Below are 25,005 nucleotides of genomic sequence, written 5' to 3'. Positions count from 1 at the left end.
AACTACAAATACATTTGAAGTATGTAGGAGAAACATTACTGCGTTACCTTATATAAGAACCAGCAGAAATCGTTTACAGACTCATACGCATCAGGCACTTATCCAACTATTCGTACTCAAAAGGTAGATAGAGACTTAGTGATGTATCACCCGGCTCAGGAGAATGGGATACAGGGAGACTTCATCCAGTTTCCAGGATCGATCAATACGTTAATGAACGCAGAGTGGATCCAGACACTATTAGTGTACACAACCGCAACGTGAACACAGACGCTCAAGTGAACACGGACGCACCAGTCATACAGCCGCCTATGCTGCGACTGGGTACTTTTAGATGCACAGCATCTTAGACGGAAGCAGAAACTCCATTCATGGCGGGAAACTCGGAGGAAACTGGTCATGAACCGGGGTGAGGGGCGACCAAGGGAGCATCTTACTGCCCACATCAACTCTAGGGATCGCAGCCTCATACTACCCTTGGAGCCTATGATCCCTGAGGCTTAGCGCTGGTGCACCCAAGGTGACAGCCGCATCAGCAACTGTTCGGCAGTCTACACCTGGAAACAGTGCGGCTGTGTATCGTGTTTCCCTTACTAAGCAGAACCGATGCCTTACCTTCTCCCCATGCTCCAGCCACAGCCTGGAAATGTCTGCTGGACTTGCTAGTACATCCTACACAGACGCCCACCGAAACAGCACTGGTCACATGGGTAAGCGTTATCGTGACCTGGCGGGGAAATGTTGGAGCGACTTCAAGGTACGTATAAGACACTTTTCTTAGAAAGATCGCTAAAAAACAAAAACAAAAAAAACCTAGTAAGACTACAAAAATAAAATAAAAAAGTTTATGGCTGCTAAAAACCAGCAGCCCATTGACCATGGTCCAGCCCCTGCCGCACCAAACAAAAAACTGATTTGCCTGAGCCAGGAGACGGGGATATAGGGACGGGCCCGTTGCATTCTGGGAGGCCGAACGCTTAGATCGTTTGATGCCAATCCGCTGTCGCTACGTCATATCCCAATGTTATCCTGTGGATAACCTGTGGACCCTGCAGGAGAAATATCCGAGTGCCACCTCAAAATTATGGTGTATCAACAAGTTTCTCCCACATCCGCATACACACCTCCTGCATATATTAAACTCTGCACTGCTGCCTATTTCTCTCCTCATTTGTATTTGGAATCTGTAAGAGGCTGTGCACCTGTGACTTCCGGTGTTTTCATCCTGCATTAGGGGACAACATCCTTCGCCGCAGCAGCCAATGGACTAGAGTGTTGTGTCTCACCATTTACTTCTGATGCCTGTGGCTGTTGACTCCCTGGGTCATCATCCTCATTCCTCACAAGGACTACATGATGGGAATCCACTACCTTTACATTGTCACCCTGCAACAGCTTCTTGATGCAGTTAATGCAAGAGAAGGGTTATGGTGAAAAAAATAAGATTTTACTCACCGGTAAATCTATTTCTCGTAGTCCGTAGTGGATGCTGGGGACTCCGTAAGGACCATGGGGGGAATAGACGGGCTCCGCAGGAGACTGGGCACTCTAAGAAAGATTTAGTACTACTGGTGTGCACTGGCTCCTCCCTCTATGCCCCTCCTCCAGACCTCCGTTAGGGAAACTGTGCCCGGAAGAGCTGACATTACAAGGAAAAGATTTTGGAATCCAGGGTAAGACTCATACCAGCCACACCAATCACAACGTATAACTTGTGATAAACTTACCCAGTTAACAGCATGAACAACAGAGCATCAAACAATGGATGCCAACATAACATAACCCTTATTTAAGCAATAACTATATACAAGTATTGCAGAAGAAGTCCGCACTTGGGACGGGCGTCCAGCATCCACTACGGACTACGAGAAATAGATTTACCGGTGAGTAAAATCTTATTTTCTCTAACGTCCTAGTGGATGCTGGGGACTCCGTAAGGACCATGGGGATTATACCAAAGCTCCCAAATGGGCGGGAGAGTGAGGATGACTCTGCAGCACCGAATGGGCAAACACAAGGTCCTCCTCAGCCAGGGTATCAAACTTGTAGAACTTAGCAAATATGTTTGAACCCGACCAAGTAGCTGCTCGGCAAAGCTGTAATGCCGAGACCCCTCGGGCAGCCGCCCAAGAAGAGCCCACTTTCCTTGTGGAATGGGCTTTCACTGATTTTGGATGCAGCAATCCAGCCGCAGAATGAGTCTGCTGAATCGTGTTACAGATCCAGCGAGCAATGGTTTGCTTTGAAGCAGGAGCACCCAGCTTGTTGGATGCATACAGGATAAACAGCGAGTCAGTCTTCCTGACTCCAGCCGTCCTGGCTACATAGATCTTCAAAGCCCTGACTACATCAAGCAACTTGGAATCCTCCAAGTCACGAGTAGCCGCAGGCACCACAATAGGTTGGTTCAAATGAAACGATGACACCACCTTCGGCAGAAATTGCGGACAAGTCCGTAATTCTGCCCTGTCCATATGGAAAACCAGATAGGGGCTTTTACATGACAAAGCCGCCAATTCTGACACACGCCTAGCCGAAGCTAAGGCCAATAGCATAACCACCTTCCACGTGAGATACTTTAACTCCACGGTCTTAAGTGGCTCAAACCAGTGGGATTTCAGGAAACCCAACACCACGTTGAGATCCCAAGGTGCCACTGGTGGCACAAAAGGGGGCTGAATATGCAGCACTCCCTTAACAAACGTCTGGACTTCTGGAAGTGAAGCCAGTTCCTTTTGAAAGAAAATGGATAGGGCCAAAATCTGGACCTTTATGGACCCCAACTTCAAGCCCATAGTCACTCCAGACTGTAGGAAGTGCAGGAACCGGCCCAGCTGGAGTAGGGGCCTTCCTGGCCTCACACCAGGCAACATATTTTCGCCATATACGGTGATAGTGTTTTGCTGTCACGTCCTTCCTAGCCTTTATCAGCGTAGGAATAACTTCATCCGGAATGCCTTTTTCCGCTAGGATCCTGCGTTCAACCGCCATGCCGTCAAACGCAGCCGCGGTAAGTCTTGGAACAGACAGGGCCCCTGTTGCAACAGGTCCTGTCTGAGAGGCAAAGGCCATGGGTCCTCTGTGAGCATTTCTTGCAGTTCCGGGTACCAAGTCCTTCTTGGCCAATCCGGAACAATGAGTATTGTTCTCACTCCTCTTTTTCTTACGATTCTCAGCACCATGGGTATGAGAGGAAGAGGAGGAAACACATAGACCGACTGGAACACCCACGGTGTTACTAGTGCATCCACAGCTATCGCCTGAGGGTCTCTTGACCTGGCGCAATACCTTTGTAGCTTTTTGTTGAGACGGGATGCCATCATGTCCACCTGTGGCAGTTCCCATCGATTTGTAATCTGAGTGAAGACTTCGTGATGAAGTCCCCACTCTCCCGGGTGGAGGTCGTGCCTGCTGAGGAAGTCTGCTTCCCAGTTGTCCACTCCCGGAATGAACACTGCTGACAGTGCTTGCACGTGATTCTCCGCCCAACGAAGAATCCTGGTGGCTTCCGCCATCGCCACTCTGCTTCTTGTGCCGCCCTGGCGGTTTACATGAGCCACTGCGGTGATGTTGTCTGACTGAATCAGCACCGGTTGGTTGCGAAGCAGAGGCTCCGCTTGACTCAGGGCGTTGTATATGGCCCTTAGTTCCAGGATATTTATGTGCAGACAAGTCTCCTGACTTGACCACAACCCTTGGAAGTTTCTTCCCTGAGTGACTGCCCCCCATCCTCGGAGGCTCGCATCCGTGGTCACCAGGACCCAGTCCTGTATGCCGAACCTGCGGCCTTCGAGAAGGTGAGCACTCTGCAGCCACCACAGAAGAGACACCCTGGCCCTTGGGGACAGGGTGATCAGCCGATGCATCTGAAGATGCGATCCGGACCACTTGTCCAACAGATCCCACTGAAAGATCCTCGCATGGAACCTGCCAAAGGGAATGGCTTCGTACGATGCCACCATCTTTCCCAGGACTCGCGTGCAGTGATGCACCGACACCTGTTTATTCTCGGTGCCGTGGAGAGCCCAAATGGCAACGTCTGGAATTGGTAATGACAGTCCTGTACCACAAATCTGAGGTACTCCTGATGAGGTGGATAAATGGGGACATGCAAGTAAGCATCCTTGATGTCCAGAGACACCATAAAATCCCCCTCTTCCAGGCTTGCAATGACCGCTCTGAGCGATTCCATTTTGAACTTGAATCTTTTCAGATAAATGTTCAGGGACTTAAATTCAATATGGGTCTGACCGAACCGTCCGGTTTCGGTACCACAAACATTGTGGAATAGTATCCCCTTCCCTGTTGAAGGAGGGGAACCTTTACCACCACCTGCTGGAGATATAACTTGTGAATTGCCGCTAACACTACTTCCCTTTCCATGGGGGAAGCTGGCAGGGCCGATTTGAGGTAACGGTGAGGGGGCATCACTTCAAATTCCAGCTTGTATCCCTGAGACACAATCTGTATAGCCCAGGGATCCACCTGTGAGCGAACCCACTGGTGGCTGAAATTTCGGAGACGCGCCCCCACCGCTCCTGGCTCCACCTGTGGAGCCCCAGCGTCATGCGGTGGATTTAGTGGAAGCCGGGGAGGACTTCTGTTCCTGGGAACTAGCTGTATGGTGCAGCTTCTTTCCTCTACCCCTGCCTCTGGCAAGAAAGGATGCACCTCTGACCTTCTTGCTTCTTTGTGATCGAAAGGACTGCATTTGGTAATACGGTGCTTTCTTAGGCTGTGAGGGAATATATGGCAAAAAATTTGACTTCCCAGCCGTAGCTGTGGATTTATATGCCCCAGGGTCAGTAAAATGGTATCCTTGTCTAAGGTATCCAGTTCCTCAGACAGATTTTCTGTCCATGCTGCTACAGCACTACACATCCAGGCCAACGCAATTGCCGGCCTCAGTAGAGTACCTGAATGTGTATAAACAGACTTCAGGATACTTTCCTGCTTCCTATCGGCAGGATCCCTTAGGGAGGTCGTATCCTGTGATGGCAGGGCCACCTTCTTAGATAAGCGTGTCAGAGCTTTATCTACCCTAGGGGAGGATTCCCAGCGTAACCTGTCCGTTGGCGGGAAAGGGTACGCCATAAGTAACCTTTTGGAAATCAGCACTTTCCTATCGGGGGAATCCCACGCTTTTTTACATAACTCATTTAACTCATGTGAAGGGGGAAAAGTCACTTCTTGCTTTTTCTCCCCATACATATAAACCCTCTTGTCAGGGACAGGGTTTACCTCTGATATGTGCAATACATCCTTCATTGCTATAATCATGTAGCGGATGGCTTTAGCCGTTTTAGGCTGCAATTTTGCATCATAGTCATCGACACTGGAGTCAGAATCCGTGTCGATATCTGTGTCAACAATTTTGGATAGTGGGCGCTTCCGAGACCCTGACGGCCCCTGCGCTGTAGGATCAGGCATGGGCTGAGACCCCGACTGTCCCAAGGCATCAGCTTTATCCAACCTTTTATGCAAGGAGTTTACATTATCATTTAACACCTTCCACATAACCATCCAATCAGGTGTCGGCGCCGTCGGCGGAGACACGTCATTCATCTGCACCTGCTCTGCCTCCACATAGCCCTCCTCGTCAAACATGTCGACACACGCGTACCGACACACCACACACACAGGGGATGCTCTATATGAGGACAGGACCCCCACAAGGCCTTTTGGAGAGACAGAGAGAGAGTATGCCAGCACACACCCCAGCGCTATATGAACCAGGAATCACACAGTAACTTAGTGTTTACCCAGTAGCTGCTGTATATATGATTAATGCGCTAAATTTATGTGCCCCCCCTCTCTTTTTACCCTCTTTCTACCGTGAGTCTGCAGGGGAGAGCCTGGGGAGCTTCCTCTCAGCGGAGCTGTGGAGAGAAAATGGCGCTGGTGAGTGCTGAGGAAGAAGGCCCCGCCCCCTCAGCGGCGGGCTTCTGTCCCACGATTTTGTGTAAAATTAATGGCGGGGGCTCACGCATATTATAGTGCCCAGCTGTATATATGCTGCTTTATTGCCAGGAGGTAATCAATTGCTGCCCAGGGCGCCCCCCCCCTGCGATCTGCACCCTACAGTGACCGGAGTGTGTGGGTTAGTGTGGGCGCAATGGCGCACAGCTGCAGTGCTGTGCGCTACCTCATATGAAGACAGGAGTCTTCTGCCGCTGATTTTGACGTCTTCAACACGCCGGCTTCTGTCTTCTGGCTCTGCGAGGGGGACGGCGGCGCGGCTCCGGGAACGGACGATCAAGGTTAGGTTCCTGTGTTCGATCCCTCTGGAGCTAATGGTGTCCAGTAGCCTAAGAAGCGCAACCTAGCCGCAGTTAGTAGGTTTGCTTCTCTCCCCTCAGTCCCACGTAGCAGAGAGTCTGTTGCCAGCAGAAGCTCTCTGAAAATAAAAAAACCTAACTAAAATACTTTCTTATTAGCAAGCTCAGGAGAGCTCACTAAAATGCATCCAGCTCTGTCCGGGCACAGATTCTAACTGAGGTTTGGAGGGCATAGAGGGAGGAGCCAGTGCACACCAGTAGTACTAAATCTTTCTTAGAGTGCCCAGTCTCCTGCGGAGCCCGTCTATTCCTCCCATGGTCCTTACGGAGTCCCCAGCATCCACTAGGACGTTAGAGAAATGGGAGGTGCAGCTGGATTTGTCCCTTTTCCGTTAAGATTTGCAAGTAGTCCGTGAACATTTTGATAGAGCTATTGCTCACATTACCACCCTAGAGGACTTACTCCCCTCTTAACCTGTGGGTTGAGGATTTGGAGTCACAAGTGTCCAATCTGTAGCAAAAGTCATTGGATGTAGAGGTACTCGATATGCAGTGATCATGTAAACCTTGTGCGTATAACCGACAAGGGGGGTGGTTTCAAACCTGGGGATGTCATGGTACCCTTCCTTGCCATACTGCTCCATTGTCAAGACCGTGATGCTGTTCTCAGACTCATAATGCATTAAGGACCTTCAAAACAGTCCTATCCACGTTTCTGCATTTTGGGATTTTGGCATGGCGGTACAGACAACTCATGCTTAATTCCTACCTGTTCGACGACTCCTTTGAGACCTCAATTCACCTTGTGCTACGTTATTCCTGTTCAAACAAAGTCATCGCCTATGGAGAAAACTGGCTGCAATATTTGGCTTTGAGGTGGACTTGCACTCCTGACTGACTGGTTTTATCAAATTTTGGTGTTCTGCTAATTGCCATGTTTACTGTTATATATAGCTTTTTCTACATCTTGCAGTTTGTTTACGGAACTTGTACTTTATATTGTTTCAACAGTATCTCCTGAGTATAGTTAAAAGTTATCTAGAGCTCTGTGCTGTTCCATTTCTGGACAGACCAATGCTATTAATGTTATTGCCTTTATGTAGTGGGGTTATACTCCTGCAGTCCTGCCATGTGCATGACAGTTTCCATCAGTGGTCTTCACTTTATTTAGTAGGCCTTTCTTTTGTTACGGTTTTGCTGGAGAGTCCATTATCCTGTTACTTCTAGTGCTTGCTCCAGTATGCACTATTCCCTCTAATATTTGGCATGTAGTTCTACAGGTAGTTTGTATCATTTGTGTGTGTTCTTAGAAGGGAGCATACGCCGGAATCCAGACAGCCGGCATACCGACAACTACTCTCCCTCTTGGGGGGGATCCGCAATCCCCCTGGAGGGAGAATAAATAGCGTGGTGCGCATAGCGAGCCCGCAAGGGTCTCTTTTGCGCTCGCCCCGCTGCCAGCATCGGGATCCCAAGCGCCGACATACCGTAGTACAGCCCTTATGACGAAAAGATGTGATTCTATATTGACATATGTGCTGTGCATTTTCTACCCTTTTAATTATTCTGTATGTGTGTAAAAAAGAAAAAAAAGAAAAGAAAAAAAACACAAAAAAGTCACCTCTCCCCCAGGGTAGCGATAAAGATATTTGTCCTGATCTCTCATTGAAAACTCTTCTGGATATTTCTCTTCAATCTCTTTATAGGTCATCTCCTCACATACACCCTGGTTAAAAAAGGCAGAAAACAATTTTGTTCGGGAATAAATACTCAAACATAACAAAAAAATATATTGACAAACAAATAGTCCCTCTATATTTGTACAAGACCTAGGGTTATATTTAATAATGTTTTGTATTCGATTTTAAGTTTGATTTAATAATCAACATTCTTTTTCACTCCTCAAATCCCACATTTACTAAGATTTGGATTGAAATCAATTTTAAAAATTGAATCCGAAGATGTTTGATTTTGAGTAGTGATTTTATGTTTGGTTTAGGATATACATTTCAAAATCGAGAAAAAAAAAAAAAAATCACCTATAAAATCGAGTGAAATCAAACAAAACACTTCCTTATGTATCTCAGATGGTTTGGCATCTGCGCATGCACAGAACCCGTTTAGTGCATGTGCAGAACTGGTCCTGCGTCGTCGCACACAGAGCCCCCTAAGCCACAGCCGGTCACTGTTTGGGGGCGGGGAAGCCGAAGATGCATGAGCAATGTGCTCTACATCCATCTCTGAGTGAGGCCTTTAATTCCTACAGCCACAGTGAACATGTTTGTGTCCCTTTTAATTAGAGATGTGCGCCGATCGTCAAGTGTTTCTTGATATTTATTAAAATTAATAAAAACATCTAAAATCATGTGATTTGGACCAGTCACATAAAACCTTAACAGTATTATTAATATCTGGCCTTGTTCACTGACACACGCTATGGCAACTGCACTTGTAAACACGTTGAGCTGTGCAAAATTGTTCAGAAATCCCAGCAGCCCTGAAAAATACAGAGACGTCCAGTGGAGCAATGGCGTAATTCCAAACATACACACAGATCCATCGATAATCGAGAGTGCGCTCGCTACAGATTCTATTCTCGCTCTATGGGTGTCGTGGACACCCACGAGTGGGAATAGACCCCGTGGGTCGGTATTCCAACTGCCGGCATTTTTAGCAATCGGAATCCCGACATCGGCATGCTGACCGCCGGAATCCCGAGCACCAGTAAAATAGCCGCATCCCCTTTAAACTATAGGCGATTATAGAAAACCAGTGTTTGTTACAAACTTACAGCATCAATCTCATTAAGAATTTTCCACTGTTCATAAGAAACACCGAGAGCCTCTGCAGTCTGAATCGTTCTTTTCAGCTGACTAGTCCAAACTTTGAGGTCCCCAATTTCCTGCTGCTCGATAAACTTTCTGAGGGCCTGAGCAAACTATAAGATAAAGACAGAACTTTGATAAAATGGTTAGATTTGTTCAACTTCTGACAACACCAAGAAAATAAGCAGATTGTGAAACTAATGTACTGTATGCTTCACAAAAGAAAAGATATATATGCAGCAAACAGAAAATGTACACAAAACACAAGAAAAATACATGTACAAAGCATCGACTTTGGTGAGATGATGTACTCACTTTCTTTCCTCCTGCAGAGAGGCCTGAATCTCCTCCAATCCTTCCAGCAAGATTACATTCACTTTCACCATGTCGGCACAGGTAGATGGTACGGGCTTGTACATGAATGTTCATGAGGTAGTAGACAATTTTGCTTTGAATATAATCCTGTACTTTATTCACCAGGAACCTCTGACCAACATTGATAACTTTTATAAGCGAGTGGTCCCTACAAGATAAATCAATGAGTAAATCTAACAGAAAACACCAGTCTGCATAACTAATTGGCAGATGAATAAAACCACAGCAAATAAAACACAGTTAACTTCTCTTTGATCCTCTGCCTGCAACAATCACCAAATATTTGAGTCTATGTACTAAGTTTTGGAAAGAGATAAAGTGAACGGAAATAAAGTACCACTCAACCAGCTCCTGTCATTTTTAAACAGAGCCTGTAACATGGCAGTTAGGAGCGGACTGGCTGGTACTTTATCTCCTTTCACTTTCTCTCTCTCCAAGGCTTAGTACATAGACCCCACAGATTTATTCAGAGCAGAACTTTTAGACCTCGTATACATTGGCCTTAATTTAATACCTTTTCCAAATGGTTTTAACAATAAGTAAATAGGCCTTTCAACAGAACGCAGTGTTTCTAATGTCACCAGAACAAATTACTTCAGTGACTTGGCTTTTTTAGTGTTACAGATGCATCCTGCTGTATTTCGAGAATATTGAATGTCCCAGTGCATCTAAACTGGCATTTTCCAAACTGGGTGCTGCAGGTCACTTGAAGGATTCCCACAGGTTGGTGATCCTGGACCACATGCATAGAGGCCACTACAGTGGACAGGTATTTTTAAGTCATTGGGGTATATTCAATTGAAGTCGAAAGCTGCCGTCTGTCAAAAAGACGTCAGTTTTCGACTTTTTAAGGTCGAATCGTGATTCAACCTATTCAATCAAACCCCAAATTTTTCGACAAGTCGAGGAATTCGACTTGTCGAAAAGCACGTGAATCTGCGGAATAGCTGCCGATCCACGTGCTTGTGTCGAAAATGGGGCCAAAACCGACAGGTTTTGGCCCCCTTTTTGACCATCTCAGTCCGATATAAAAAAAATGTCGGACTGAGATGTGGGACCCAGAGGAGGAGAGGGGGGGGGAGCCGCGGGGAGACCGGGACAGCCGCGAGCATACAGGGGAGAGAAGCGCTACAGTACAGCGCTGCAGCAGGATGTCTCACAGCCGCACCGCTTACGGCAGCGTCCACCCGGCTCCAGCAAGTGAGGTCAAGCTTGCTGGAGCCGGGTGGACACTGCCGTGAGGTCAGGCGGCTGTGAGATGTCCTTCTGCAGCACTACTGTAACGCTGCACTCCTCCGTCTGCCCGCGCCTGTCCCCGCTGGTCTCCCCGCGGCTCCCCCCCCCCCCCCCCCCTCCTCCTCTGGGTCCCTCATCTCAATTCGACTTTTTAAAAGTCGAATTGAGAGGAGATTGAATTGGGGTTGTCGGATACATTCCGACAAATGCATGTCAGAATGGATCCGACCCAAACTGAATATACCCCATTATCTCCTACAGAAACTATCTTTTGACATTACTAGTGCATTATGTCCTCTTCTTAGGAGCTCTACCAAACTTGGAAGGTATGCCACCTAGTGGCTGTTTTTACGTTTTACAAAAATAATAAGGTCAAAATGAAATGGCTTAGGCAAGTTCACCAGCACTGTGCACTTCATTGATTTCTGTAAAATATTTTACTCAAAGATAGCAGAGAAGGTACAAAAAAATAAAATCAAGGAAAGTGACATTTAGGGCATAATATGGTAGATCTGCTGATATAATACTCAATTTTATTCACAGTTGATGTAAAATCATATGTCCACTTCAGTGGACATCATGCAAAATAAAGATCTATACTACATACTAGGCTTTTCTTGGCATATAGGCCTGAGCTAAATTTTTTCCTCATAATATAGCCATATGTGCCAATTTTGACAGTTAATAGCATTATATGTATCATTATATATGAACTTATTTATATTGTAAAGGATTTAAACTATCCTCATTAGTAGCAGCTGCAGTAGTATTGGTGGACGCTTTATTAGTATTGTTTTTATAGTTTCCAGACATCAAAAGCATCTAGCAATACGGTTACGGACAGAGTGGTATAACACGCACATGGGAAGAGTGGATCTCAAGGATCAGTGTGTGGCAATGTACCCACACAGAGAACCAAAAAAAACGTTGGCCAATCATTGGCCAAAGCTGTGGAAATCATTGGCCAAAGCTCACGGATGCAAAACATACTAACAGTTTATTTTATTTATCAGCAGTTTCTTATATAGCGCAGCAAATTCTGTCGTAGTCAGAGGTAGGAAGGCCCTGCTCGCAAGCTTACAATCTATAGGGAATATAGGATTTTAATACCTACCGGTAAATCCTTTTCTCTTAGTCCGTAGAGGATGCTGGGGTCACCATTAGAACCATAGGGTACAGACGGGATCCGCAGGAGACATGGGCACTCTAAGACTTTGAAAGGGTGTGAACTGGCTCCTCCCTCTATGCCCCTCCTCCAGACTCTAGTTATAGGAACTGTGCCCAGGGAGACGGACATTTCGGGGAAAGGATTTATTGTTAAACTAAGGTGAGATTCATACCAGCTCACACCTGAAGCATGCCGCACAATGTGGCATTTAACAGAACACAAGCCAACGGCATGACCAATAACAGCAAAATGCTGACAATAAACATAACACAACATGTGTGTAACCACAACTAATTACTGCAGATACAGTACGCACTGGGACGGGCGCCCAGCATCCTCTACGGACCAAGAGAAAAGGATTTACCGGTAGGTATTAAAATCCTATTTTCTCATACGTCCTAGAGGATGCTGGGGTCACCATTAGAACCATGGGGTTATACCAAAGCTCTACAACGGGCGGGAGAGTGCGGATGACTCTGCAGCACCGAAAGACCAAATTTGAGGTCATCATCGGCCAAGGTATCAAACTTGTAAAACTTAGCAAAAGTGTTTGATCTCGACCAAGTAGCTGCTCGGCAAAGCTGTAATGTCGAGACCCCCCGGCAGCTGCCCAGGATGAGCCCACCTGTCTAGAGAATGAGCCTTCACAGAGTTCTGTAACGGCAATCTTGCCGTGGAATGAGCATGCTGAATCGTACCGCATGTCCAGCGCGCAACAGTCTGCTTGGAAGCAGGACACCCAATCTTGTTGGGAGCAAACAGGACAAACAGAGCATCTGTTCTCCTAATCTGAGCTGTTCTGGCGACATACATCTTCAAAACTCTGACCACATCCAGAGACTTTGACTCACCGAAGGCGTCAGTAGCCACAGGCACCCCAATAGGTTGGTTCATGTGGAAAGAGGAAACCACCTTCGGTAGAAATTGCTGACGTGTCCTCAATTCAGCTCTATCCTCATGGAAGATCAAATAAGGGCTCGTGAGACAAGGCCGCTAACTCAGACACCCGCCTTGCAGATGCCAAGGCCAACAGGATGACCACTTTCCAAGTGAGGAATTTCAACTCCACCTTCTGTAAAGGTTCAAACCAATGTGATTGAAGGAACTGCAACACCCCATTAAGATTGAAGGTTAGATGTGTAACATGCCTTTCACGAAAGTCTGAACTTCTGGAAGGGAGGCCAATTGTTTCTGAAAGAAACCAGATAATGCTGAAATCTGTACCTTAATTGAGCCCAATTTTAGGCCTGCATCCACACCTGCTTGTAGAAAATGGAGAAAAAGTCCTAGCTGAAACTCTTCCGTAGGAGCCTTCTTGGATTCACACCAAGAAACATATTTTCTCCAAATACGGTGGTACTGTCTAGACGTTACCCCTTTTCTGGCCTGAATAAGTATGGGAATTACTTCACTGGGAATACCCCTATGGGCTAGGATTTGGCGCTCAACCGCCATGTCGTCAACCGTAGCCGCGGTAAGTCCTGATACACGCATGGCCCCTGTTGTAACAGGTCCTCGCGTAGAGGAAGAGGCCAGGGATCTCCTATGACTAATTCCTGAATATCTGGGTACGAAGCCCTCCTTGGCCAGTCTGGGACAATGAGGACCGCCCGAATCTTTGTTCTTATTATGATCTTTAGAACTTTTGGAATGAGAGGAAGTGGAGGAAATACATACACCGAATGAAACACCCACGGTGTCACCAGTGCAACCACTGCGATTGCTTGAGGGTCTCTCGACCTGGAACAATATATCTGAAGCTTCTTGTTGAGACGAGATGCCATCATGTCTACTTGAGGAACTCCCTAACGACTTGTCGTCACCTCTGCAAAGACTTCTTGGTGGAGGCACCACTCTCCTGCATGGAGATCGTCTGCGCTGAGGAAGTCTGCTTCCCAGTTGTCCACTCCTGGAATGAAGATCGCTGACAGAGCGCTTGTATGCTTTTCCGCCCAGGGGAAAATCCTTGTGGCTTCTGCCATTGCCGCTCTGCTTTTTGTTCCGCCCTGACTGTTTATGTACGCTACTGCTGTTACATTGTCTGACTGGATCAGTACGGATAGATCTCGAAGATGTTCCGCTTGCAGAAGGCCATTGTAAATGGCCCTTAAGTCCAGAACGTTTATGTGGAGACAAGTTTCCTGACTTGACTATCTTCCTTGAAGTTTTTTCCCAGCGTGACTGCCCCCCCCAGCCTCGGAGGCTTGCATCCGTGGTTATTAGGATCCAGTCCAGGATCCCGAACCGGTCCCCCTCTAGGAGGTGAGAGCTGTGCAGCCACCACAGGAGTGAGACCCTGATCTTGGAAGACCGGATTATCCTCCGGTGCATGTGTAGGTGGGACCCGGACCATTTGTCCAACAGGTCCCACTGGAACACACTGGCATGGAACCTGACAAACTGAATGGCCTCGTAGGCCGCAACCATCTTCCCCAGCAACCGAATGCATTGATGGACACTCTTGCTGGTTTGAGAACTTGTTTGACCAGACACTGGATCTCCCGAGCCTTTTCCACTGGAAGAAAAACTCTCTGAAGGTCTGTGTTCAGCATCATTCCCAAAAATGACAAACGCGTTGTTGGAAGCAACTGCGACTTTGGCAAGTTTAAGAGCCAACCATGTTGTTGAAGAACTGTTAGGGAGAGTGCAATGTTTCGCACCAACTGGTCCCTGGATCGCGCCTTTATCAGGAGATCGTCCAATCACGGGATAATAGTGACTCCTGTTTGCGAAGGAGAACCATCATTTCCGCCATCACCTTGGTGAAAATCCTCGGAGCCGTGGATAGACCAAACGGCAACGTCTGAAATTGGTCATGACAATCCTGAATCGCAAATCTCAGGTAAGCCTGATGCGGAGGATAAATGGGAACATGTGAATAGGCATCCTTTATGTCCACCGAAACCATGAAATCTCCTTCCTCCAGACTGGAGATCACTGCCTGAGAGACTCCATTCTGAATTTGAACTTCTTCAGATAGAAATTTAGGGATTCCAGGATTGGTCTGACTGAGCCATCCGGCTTCTGGACCACGAAAAAATAAGAATTTACTTACCGATAATTCTATTTCTCGTAGTCCGTAGTGGATGCTGGGGACTCCGTCAGGACCATGGGGAATAGCGGCTCCGCAGGAGACAGGGCACAAAAGCAAGCTTTTAGGATCACATGGTGTGTACTGGCTCCTCCTCCTATGACCCTCCTCCAAGCCTCAGTTAGGTACTGTGCCCGGACGAGCGTACACAATAAGGAAGGATCTTGAATCCCGGGTAAGACTCATACCAGCCACACCAATCACACCGTACAACTTGTGATCTGAACCCAGTTAACAGTATGATAACAAAGAAGTAGCCTCTTAAAAAAGATGGCTCACAACAATAATAACCCGATTTTTGTAACAATAACTATGTACAAGTAATGCAGACAATCCGCACTTGGGATGGGCGCCCAGCATCCACTACGGACTACGAGAAATAGAATTATCGGTAAGTAAATTCTTATTTTCTCTAACGTCCTAGTGGATGCTGGGGACTCCGTCAGGACCATGGGGATTATACCAAAGCTCCCAAACGGGCGGGAGAGTGCGGATGACTCTGCAGCACCGAATGAGAGAACTCCAAGTCCTCTTTAGCCAGAGTATCAAATTTGTAAAATTTTACAAACGTGTTCTCCCCTGACCACGTAGCTGCTCGGCAAAGTTGTAATGCCGAGACCCCTCGGGCAGCCGCCCAAGATGAGCCCACCTTCCTTGTGGAGTGGGCTTTTACAGTTTTAGGCTGTGGCAGGCCTGCCACAGAATGTGCAAGTTGAATTGTGCTACAGATCCAACGAGCAATCGTCTGCTTAGACGCAGGAGCACCCATCTTGTTGGGTGCATACAAGATAAACAACGAGTCAGATTTTCTGACTCCAGCTGTCCTTGAAATATATATTTTTAATGCTCTGACAACGTCCAGTAACTTGGAGTCCTCCAAGTCGCTAGTAGCCGCAGGCACCACAATAGGCTGGTTCAAGTGAAAAGCCGAAACCACCTTAGGGAGAAAATGAGGACGTGTCCGCAGTTCTGCCCTGTCCGAATGGAAAATCAGATATGGGCTTTTGTACGATAAAGCCGCCAACTCTGAAACTCTCCTGGCTGAAGCCAGGGCCAAAAGCATGGTTACTTTCCATGTAAGATACTTCAAATCTACCGATTTGAGAGGCTCAAACCAATGAGATTTGAGAAATTCCAAAACTACGTTTAGATCCCACGGTGCCACTGGAGGCACAATTGGGGGTTGTATATGTAGTACACCCTTGACAAAAGTTTGTACTTCAGGCACTGAAGCCAATTCTTTCTGGAAGAAGATTGATAAGGCCGAAATTTGAACTTTAATAGACCCCAATTTGAGGCCCATAGACAATCCTGCCTGCAGGAAATGTAGGAATCGACCCAATTGAAATTCTTCTTGGCCTCACACCACGCAACATATTTTCTCCAAATGCGGTGATAATGTTGTGCGGTCACTTCCTTCCTAGCTTTAATCAAGGTAGGAATAACTTCCTCTGGAATGCCCTTTTCTTTTAGAATCCGGCGTTCAACCGCCATGCCGTCAAACGCAGTCGCGGTAAGTCTTGGAACATACAAGGTCCCTGCTGAAGCAGATCCCTTCTTAGAGGTAGAGGCCACGGATCTTCCGTGAGCATCTCTTGAAGTTCCGGATACCAAGTTCTTCTTGGCCAATCCGGAGCCACTAGTATTGTTCTTACTCCCCTTTTCCGTATAATTCTCAGTACCTTTGGTATGAGAGGCAGAGGAGGAAACACATACACTGACTGGTACACCCACGGTGTTACCAGAGCGTCCACAGCTATTGCCTGAGGGTCTCTTGACCTGGCGCAATATCTGTCCAGTTTTTTTTTTTTGTTGAGGCGAGACGCCATCATGTCCACCTTTGGTTTTTCCCAATGGTTCACAATCATGTGGAAAACTTCCGGATGAAGTCCCCACTCTCCCGGGTGAAGGTCGTGTCTGCTGAGGAAGTCTGCTTCCCAGTTGTCCACTCCCGGGATGAACACTGCTGACAGTGCTATGACATGATTTTCCGCCCAGCGAAGAATCCTTGCAGCTTCTGTCATTGCTCTTCTGCTTCTCGTGCCGCCTTGTCTGTTTACGTGGGCGACTGCCGTGATGTTGTCCGACTGGATCAACACCGGCTGACCCTGAAGCAGCGGTTTCGCCAAGCTTAGAGCATTGTAGATCGCTCTTAGCTCTAGTATATTTATGTGAAGAGACGTCTCCAGGTTTGACCATACACTCTGGAAGTTTCTTCCCTGTGTGACTGCTCCCCAGCCCCGTAAGCTGGCATCCGTAGTCACCAGGACCCAGTCCTGTATGCCGAACCTGCGGCCCTCTAACAGATGGGCACTCTGCAACCACCACAGGAGAGACAACCTTGTCCTTGGTGACGGTGTTATCCGCTGATGCATGTGCAGATGCGATCCGGACCATTTGTCCAGCAGATCCCACTGAAATATTCGTGCATGGAATCTGCCGAATGGAATTGCTTCGTAAGAAGCCACCATCTTTCCCAGGACTCTTGTGCATTGATGTACTGACACATTTCCTAGTTTTAGGAGGTTCCTGACAAGTTCGGATAACTCCCTTGCTTTCTCCTCCGGGAGAAAAACCTTTTTCTGAACCGTGTCCAGAATCATTCCCAGGAACAGCAGACGTGTTGTCGGGGACAATTGAGATTTTGGAAGATTCAGAATCCACCCGTGTTGTTGAAGCACTACTTGGGTTAGTGCTACACCGACTTCCAGCTGTTCTCTGGACTTTGCCCTTATCAGGAGATCGTCCAAGTAAGGGATAATTAATACGCCTTTTCTTCGTAGAAAAACCATCATTTCGGTCATTACCTTGGTAAAGACCCGAGGTGCCGTGGACAAACCAAACGGCAGCGTTTGAAACTGATAATGACAGTCTTGTATCACGAACCTGAGATACCCTTGGTGTGAGGGGTAAATTGGGACATGCAGATAAGCATCTTTTATGTCCAGGGACACCATGAAGTCCCCTTCTTCCAGATTCGCTATCACTGCTCTTAGTGACTCCATCTTGAACTTGAATTTCTGTATGTACAGGTTCAAGGATTTCAGATTTAGAATAGGTCTTACCGAACCGTCCGGCTTCGGTACCACAAATAGTGTGGAATAATACCCCTTTCCCTGTTGTAGGAGGGGTACCTTGACTATCACCTGCTGAGAATACAGCTTGTGAATGGCTTCCAATACCGTCGCCCTTTCTGAGGGAGACGTTGGTAAAGCAGACTTTAGGAAACGGCGAGGGGGAGATCTTTCGAATTCCAACATGTAACCCTGAGATACTATCTGCAGGATCCACGGGTCCACCTGTGAGCGAGCCCACTGATTGCTGAAAATCTTTAGTCGACCCCCCACCGCTCCTGAGTCCGCTTGTAAAGCCCCAGCGTCATGCTGATGGCTTTGTAGAACCCGGGGCGGGCTTCTGGTCCTGGGCAGGGGCTGCTTGCTGCCCTCTCTTACCCTTTCCTCTGCCTCGTGGCAGATAAGACTGTCCTTTTGCCCGCTTGTTTTTATAGGAGCGAAAGGACTGCGGCTGAAAAGACGGTGTCTTTTTCTGTTGGGAGGGGGTCTGAGGTAAAAAAGTGGATTTGCCGGCAGTTGCCGTGGCCACCAGATCCGATAGATCAACCCCAAATAATTCCTCTCCTTTATATGGCAATACTTCCATATGCCTTTTGGAATCCGCATCACCTGACCACTGTCGCGTCCATAAACTTCTTCTGGCAGATATGGACATCGCACTTACTCTCGATGCCAGAGTGCAAACATCCCTCTGAGCATCTCGCATATAAAGAAACGCATCCTTTAATTGCTCTAGAGTCAATAAAATACTGTCCCTATCCAGGGTATCAATATTTTCAGTCAGGGAATCCAACCACACTACCCCAGCACTGCACATCCAGGCTGAGGCTATTGCTGGTCGGAGTATAACACCAGTATGCGTGTATATACTCTTCAGGGTAGTTTCCAGCCTCCTATCTGCTGGATCCTTGAGGGCGGCCGTATCTGGAGACGGCAACGCCACTTGTTTTGATAAACGTGTGAGCGCTTTATCCACCCTAGGGGGTGTTTCCCAGCGCGCCCTAACCTCTGGTGGGAAAGGGTATAATGCCAATAACTTCTTAGAAATTAGCAGTTTTCTATCTGGGTTAACCCACGCTTCATCACACACGTCATTCAATTCCTCTGATTCTGGAAAAGCTACAGGTAGTTTTTTCACCCCCCACATAATACCCCTTTTTGAGGTACCTGCAGTATCAGAGATCTGCAAAGCCTCCTTCATTGCCGTGATCATATAACGTGTGGCCCTATTGGAAAATACGTTTGTTTCTTCACCGTCGACACTAGATTCATCTGTGTCGGTACCTGTGTCGACTGACTGAGGTAAGGGACGTTTTACAGCCCCTGACGGTGTCTGAGACGCCTGAGGAGGTACTAACTGGTTTTCCGGCCGTCTCATTTCGTCAACTGACTTTTGTAATGTACTAACATTATCACGTAATTCCATAATTAAAGCCATCCATTCCGGTGTCGACTCCCTAGGGGGTGACATCACCATTACCGGCAATTGCTCCGCCTCCACACCAACATCGTCCTCATACATGTCGACACACACGTACCGACACACAGCAGACACACAGGGAATGCTCTTATCGAAGACAGGACCCCACTAGCCCTTTGGGGAGACAGAGGGAGAGTTTGCCAGCACACACCAAAAGCGCTATAAAATGTATATAAACAACCCTAAAAGGTGTTGTTTTTGTTATATGCGCTTTAAATATATAAATATCGCCAAAATATGCCCCCCTTCTCTTTGTTACCCTGTTTCTGTAGTGCAGTGCAGGGGAGAGTCCTGGGAGCCTTCCTCACAGCGGAGCTGAGCAGGAAAATGGCGCTGTGTGCTGAGGAGAATAAGCCCCGCCCCCTATCCGGCAGGCTTTTCTCCCGGGTTTTGAGATATCTGGCCTGGGTTAAATACATACATATAGCCTCAATGGCTATATGTGATGTATTCTTTGCCATCAAAGGTATTTAATATTGCTGCCCAGGGCGCCCCCAGCAGCGCCCTGCACCCTCCGTGACCGTTCAGTGTGAAGTGTGTAGCAACAATGGCGCACAGCTGCAGTGCTGTGCGCTACCTTCATGAAGGCTGAAGAGCCTTCTGCCGCCTGTTTCCGGACCCTCGATCTTCAGCATCTGTAAGGGGGATCGGCGGCGCGGCTCCGGGACGAACCTCAGGGTGACCTGTGTTCCGACTCCCTCTGAAGCTATGTCCAGTAGCCTAAGACTCCAATCCATCCTGCACGCAGGTGAGTTGAAAATCTCTCCCCTAAGTCCCTCGATGCAGTGAGCCTGTTGCCAGCAGGACTCACTGAAAATAATAAACCTAAAAACTTTTTCTAAGCAGCTCTTTAGGGGAGCCACCTAGATTGCACCCTGCTCGGACGGGCACAAAAACCTAACTAAGGCTTGGAGGAGGGTCATAGGGGGAGGAGCCAGTACACACCATGTGATCCTAAAAGCTTGCTTTTGTGCCCTGTCTCCTGCGGAGCCGCTATTCCCCATGGTCCTGACGGAGTCCCCAGCATCCACTAGGACGTTAGAGAAAACTTGAATAAAAGCCTTCTCCCTGTCGTGACGGGGGAACCAGGATAATGACTTGATTTTGACACAACTTTTGTATAGCCTCGCTTACTACCTCCCTGTCCGGAGGAGAAAGTGGTAAGGCCGATTTGAAAAATCGGCGAGGGGGAACATCTTGAAACTCCAGTTCGTACCCTTGAAACACTATTTGTAAAACCCCCGGGTCTAGGCCCGAACAAATCCAGAACTGACTGAAGAGTTTTAGACGTGCCCCCACCGGTGCGGACTCCCGCAAGAGAGCCCACGCGTCATGCGGTGGATTTGGCAGAAGCAGGGGGGGAAGACTCCTGCTCCTGTGAACTCGACAAGGTTGTTGATCCTTTACCTCTTCCCCTCCCTCTACTAGCAAGGACGGAAGAGCCTCGCCCTCTTCTGTATTTATTGGGCCGAAAGGACTGCATTTGATAGTGGTGCGTTTTCTTTTGTTGCTAAGGAACATAAGGCAAGAAAGAGGACTTACCCGCTGTAGCCGTAGATACCAAATCATCGAGGCCATCCCCAAACAAGACACCATCTTTATATGGGAAAGACTCCATATTTTTCTTGGAGTCTGCATCAGCATTCCATTGGCGAATCCACAATGCTCGCCTAACCGAGACCGCCATGGCATTGGTTTTTGATCCCAAAAGGCCAATATCTCTCCCAGTTTACTTTAGGTATGCTGCAGCGTCCTTGATATAACCCAGCATCAAGAGGATGTTATCCCTATCCAGTGTATCTATGTCAGATGACAAGTTATCTGCCCACTTTTCAATAGCACTACTCACCCACGCAGATGCAATGGCAGGTCTGAGCAGCGTACCTGTGGTCGCATAAATGGATTTTAATGTAGTTTCTTGCTTACGATCTGCTGGGTCCTTAAAGGCCGCCATGCCCGTTGCTGGGAGAGTCACCCTTTTAGACAAACGTGACAGGGCCTTGTCCAAAATGGGGGGTGACTCCCACTTTTCCCTATCCTCAGAGGGAAACGGATAAGTCACCGGAATCCTTTTAGGGATTTGAAACTTTCTGTCAGGGTTTTCCCAGACTTTTTCAAATAGAGCGTTCATGAGAGGGAGGAACGTCACCTCCGGTTTCTTTTCTTTATACATACAGACCCGTTTATCAGGAACAACAGGGTCCTCAGTGATACGCCATACATCTTTTATAGCCACAATCATGTACTGAATGCTCTTAGCCAATTTCAGATCTAATCTGGGATCACTATAGTCGACACTGGAATCAGTGTCCGTGTCGGTATCAGTGTTAACCAACTGGGCAAACGAACGTCTTTGTGACCCCGAAGGGTCCTGGACCTGTGATAACACATCCTCCTTACTGATACGAGTCCTATTCGCATTCAAGACATTCACCCAGTCAGGAGTCGGCGGTGCCGACAGGGTCTCACCAACATATATCTGTGTCCCCAATACAGTCTCCTCCTGGGAAGAGCACTCAGCCTCAGACATGTCGACACACGTGTACCAAACACTCACAGACACACTGGGCTTATAAGGGGACAGACCCACAGTAAAGTCTGTTAGAGGGACACAGAGGATTTGCCAGCTCACAACCCAGCGCCAACAACAACCCTGATAACACTAAATAATGCCTCAGAAGTTGTAGCGCTTTTCTGCCAATATATTGCACCAAAAACTACAGCCCCCCCCCCCCCCTCTTCATTTTGCACCCTGATAGTTGTCAGACAGTGGGAGGACCAGCGTCTCTGCAGCCTTGTGAGAGGAAATGGGCCCGAGCAGTGAGCTGAGGGAGTGAGGAAGCAGTCCGTAATGGCATGCTTCTGCCCGCTCCTAAATAAATAATTATACTGGCGGGGGTTCGGACAGTGCCTAGGCACTAATGTCCTCTCTTGCCAGGTCAAATTGAGGATTTTATGCTGCCCAGTAGACCAGTAAGAAGACCAGTAAGAAGACTATTGCAATAACCAATGTGGGAGATAATGAGAGCATGGATTAGAGATTTTGCAGTGTCTTGTGTAAAGTATGGTCGTATATTGGATATGTTTTTTAAATGCATGTTGCAAGATTTAGAGGCAGATTGAATGTTGGGAACAAAGGACAATTCAGAGTAGAGTATGAAAAAGTGATTTAAAAAGTATTAAAAAGTCTCTTGTGGTTAGAGGCTTGAGCAGAGGTGAGAGTTTGGAAATGTTTGTTTGGCTGTGTCTCAACTCTACGTGAGAGTTTTTGTAGGGGTCTTGTTAATTTAGAGTGCCACGGTTGGCATCTAGTCCTACGTGGAGTGTGATGGGTAGCTGGAGCCACTTATTCGGGGGCTATTTCTAGAGTCTGGTTTCAGGTGTGATACAGCCATCTCAGAAGAAGAGAATGCAGAAATATGCGAGAGCAGTTGTTGCAGAGAGGTCGAAAGTTCTTGAAAAATGGACTGTCAATATTTGTGCTGGTTTGAGGAGGATTAGAGGACTTCAGTGACATTGAAGTAAAGGAGGGAGAACGTGCAGGTGATAAGGTTGTGATCTGAGAGAGGTGAAGGAGTGTTTGTGAATTCAGAAACTGAGCATAGTCTGTTGAATACAAGATCAAGGCAGTGTCCCTCATGACGGTTAAAGGAGTCAGTCCATTGGGAGAGGCCGAGAGCAGAGGTGAGAGAGAACAGTTTGAAGGCATGAGCAGCAAATTTCGGACTATCAATAGTGATACTGAAATCAGCCATGATGATGATGGAGATATCAGAGGATAAGGGGTCAATGCATGTCGAATCCTCTCCGACAGACAGGATCAGACAAATGCAGTATTCAATTTGCGGGCAAATCCAACTGGTTTGCCCGTTTTCGACAATGGCAATCTGGGAGGAGCTTTATCTATTTTCATTTTAATATGTTGCCAGTATTTTACATTTGAACATTGAATGCAGTGAAAATATCAATAAGCGCTCAGTTACCTATTTTAGCTTTTGTGATTTATAAAAGAAAAGTTTAGTTTGGGGGTCTATGGGTAATTTAAAATGCAATACCTGTATACATTTCATTAGAGATGTACATGTAAGAAATTTAACATTTCAGTGGTATTTGTTTAATACGGATGGTCTTCAGCATGCCGGCAGTCGGGATCCCGGCGCACAGTATACCGGCGCCTGAATCCCGACAGCCGGCATACCGACACTTATTCTATTTCGTGGGGGTCCACGACCCCCCTGGAGAGAGAATAAAATAGCGCGGCGCGCGTAGCGCGCCACCGTGCCCGCAGCGTGGCGAGTGCAGCGAGCCCTCAAGGGGCTCATTTGCGATCGCCACACTGTCGGTATGCCGGAGGTCAGGCTCCCTGCGCCGGTATGCTGGTCACCGGGAGCCCGACCGCCGGCATACCATACTAAACCCATTTAATACTGGGCGTGGAAGAAAACCAAATTAACATATAACTATTTTGAGACTTTTTATAGCTTGCAGTATAAAGTTATTAGTAAAAGGGGAAGTTTTGTAGGTCTCATTACTACAGTATATCCCATTTTTTTTGCAATCTCTGATTCTGCATTTCTACTTTGATAAGAATGCTGTTTTTATAATCTTTGTACTTTTTTTTTTTTTTAAGCCACTTGCGTTATTTGTTAGTTTAGTGTTCTGCTGAAGTTTCATTAATGAAGTAAAAATAGGATTTTAATACCTACCGGTAAATCCTTTTCTCTTAGTCCGTAGAGGATGCTTCAAGAACCATGGGGTATAGACGGGATCCGCAGGAGACATGGGCACTCCAAGACTTTAAATGGGTGTGAACTGGCTCCTCCCTCCATGCCCCTCCCCCAGACCCCAGTTATAGGAACTGTGCCCAGGGAGACTGACATTTCGAGGAAAAGGATTTATTGTTAAACTAAGGGTGAGATACACACCAGCTTACGCCACAAAACACGCCGTACAACATGGCATTAGCAAACAGTCCAGTCAACGGCATGAACAAAGCTCTAGAACGGGCGGGAGAGTGCGGATAACTCTGCAGCACCGATTGACCAAACAAGAGGTTCTCCTCAGCCAGGGTATCAAACTTGTAAAACCTCGCAAAGGTGTTTGATCCCAACAAAGTAGCAGCTCGGCAAAGCTGTAATGCCGAGACCCCTCGGGCAGCCGCCCAGGATGAGCCCACCTTTCTGGTAGAACGGGCTTTCACCGATTTCGGTAACGGCAGTCCTGCCGTAGAATGAGCCTGCTGAATCGTATTACAGATCCAGTGCGCAATAATCTGCTTGGAAGCAGGAGCCCCAATCTTGTTGGGAGTCCACAGGACAAACAGAGCCTCTGTTTTCCTAATCTGCGCCATTCTGGCGACATAGATTTTCAAAGCTCTGACCACATCGGGAGACTTCAATTCCGCCAAGGCGTCAGTAGCCACTGGCACCACAATAGGCTGGTTTACGTGAAACGATGAAACCACTTTTGGCAGAAATT

The 25,005-nt window shown here is 47.4% G+C and overlaps 1 protein-coding gene across 4 annotated transcripts in view; it reads right to left on the bottom strand.

The window, feature by feature from the left end:
• The window catches only part of PFKFB2 (6-phosphofructo-2-kinase/fructose-2,6-biphosphatase 2), a 248,721-nt gene that overhangs the window by 108,671 nt on the left and 115,045 nt on the right, over positions 1-25,005 (bottom strand). For all 4 annotated transcript variants that reach the window (XM_063955191.1, XM_063955189.1, XM_063955188.1 and 1 more), the window contains 3 exons: positions 9,419-9,626; positions 9,070-9,216; positions 7,900-8,004 (listed from right to left, as the gene is read on the bottom strand). In XM_063955191.1, the coding sequence (XP_063811261.1) occupies positions 7,900-8,004; positions 9,070-9,216; positions 9,419-9,626 (460 nt within the window). The remainder of the gene's footprint in view (positions 1-7,899; positions 8,005-9,069; positions 9,217-9,418; positions 9,627-25,005) is intronic.

The sequence above is a fragment of the Pseudophryne corroboree genome, chromosome 2 (assembly GCF_028390025.1).
Source record: "Pseudophryne corroboree isolate aPseCor3 chromosome 2, aPseCor3.hap2, whole genome shotgun sequence".
Lineage (NCBI taxonomy): Eukaryota > Metazoa > Chordata > Amphibia > Anura > Myobatrachidae > Pseudophryne > Pseudophryne corroboree.
Note: the sequence above shows the minus strand (reverse complement) of the source record. Positions and strands in the feature narration are given on the sequence as shown.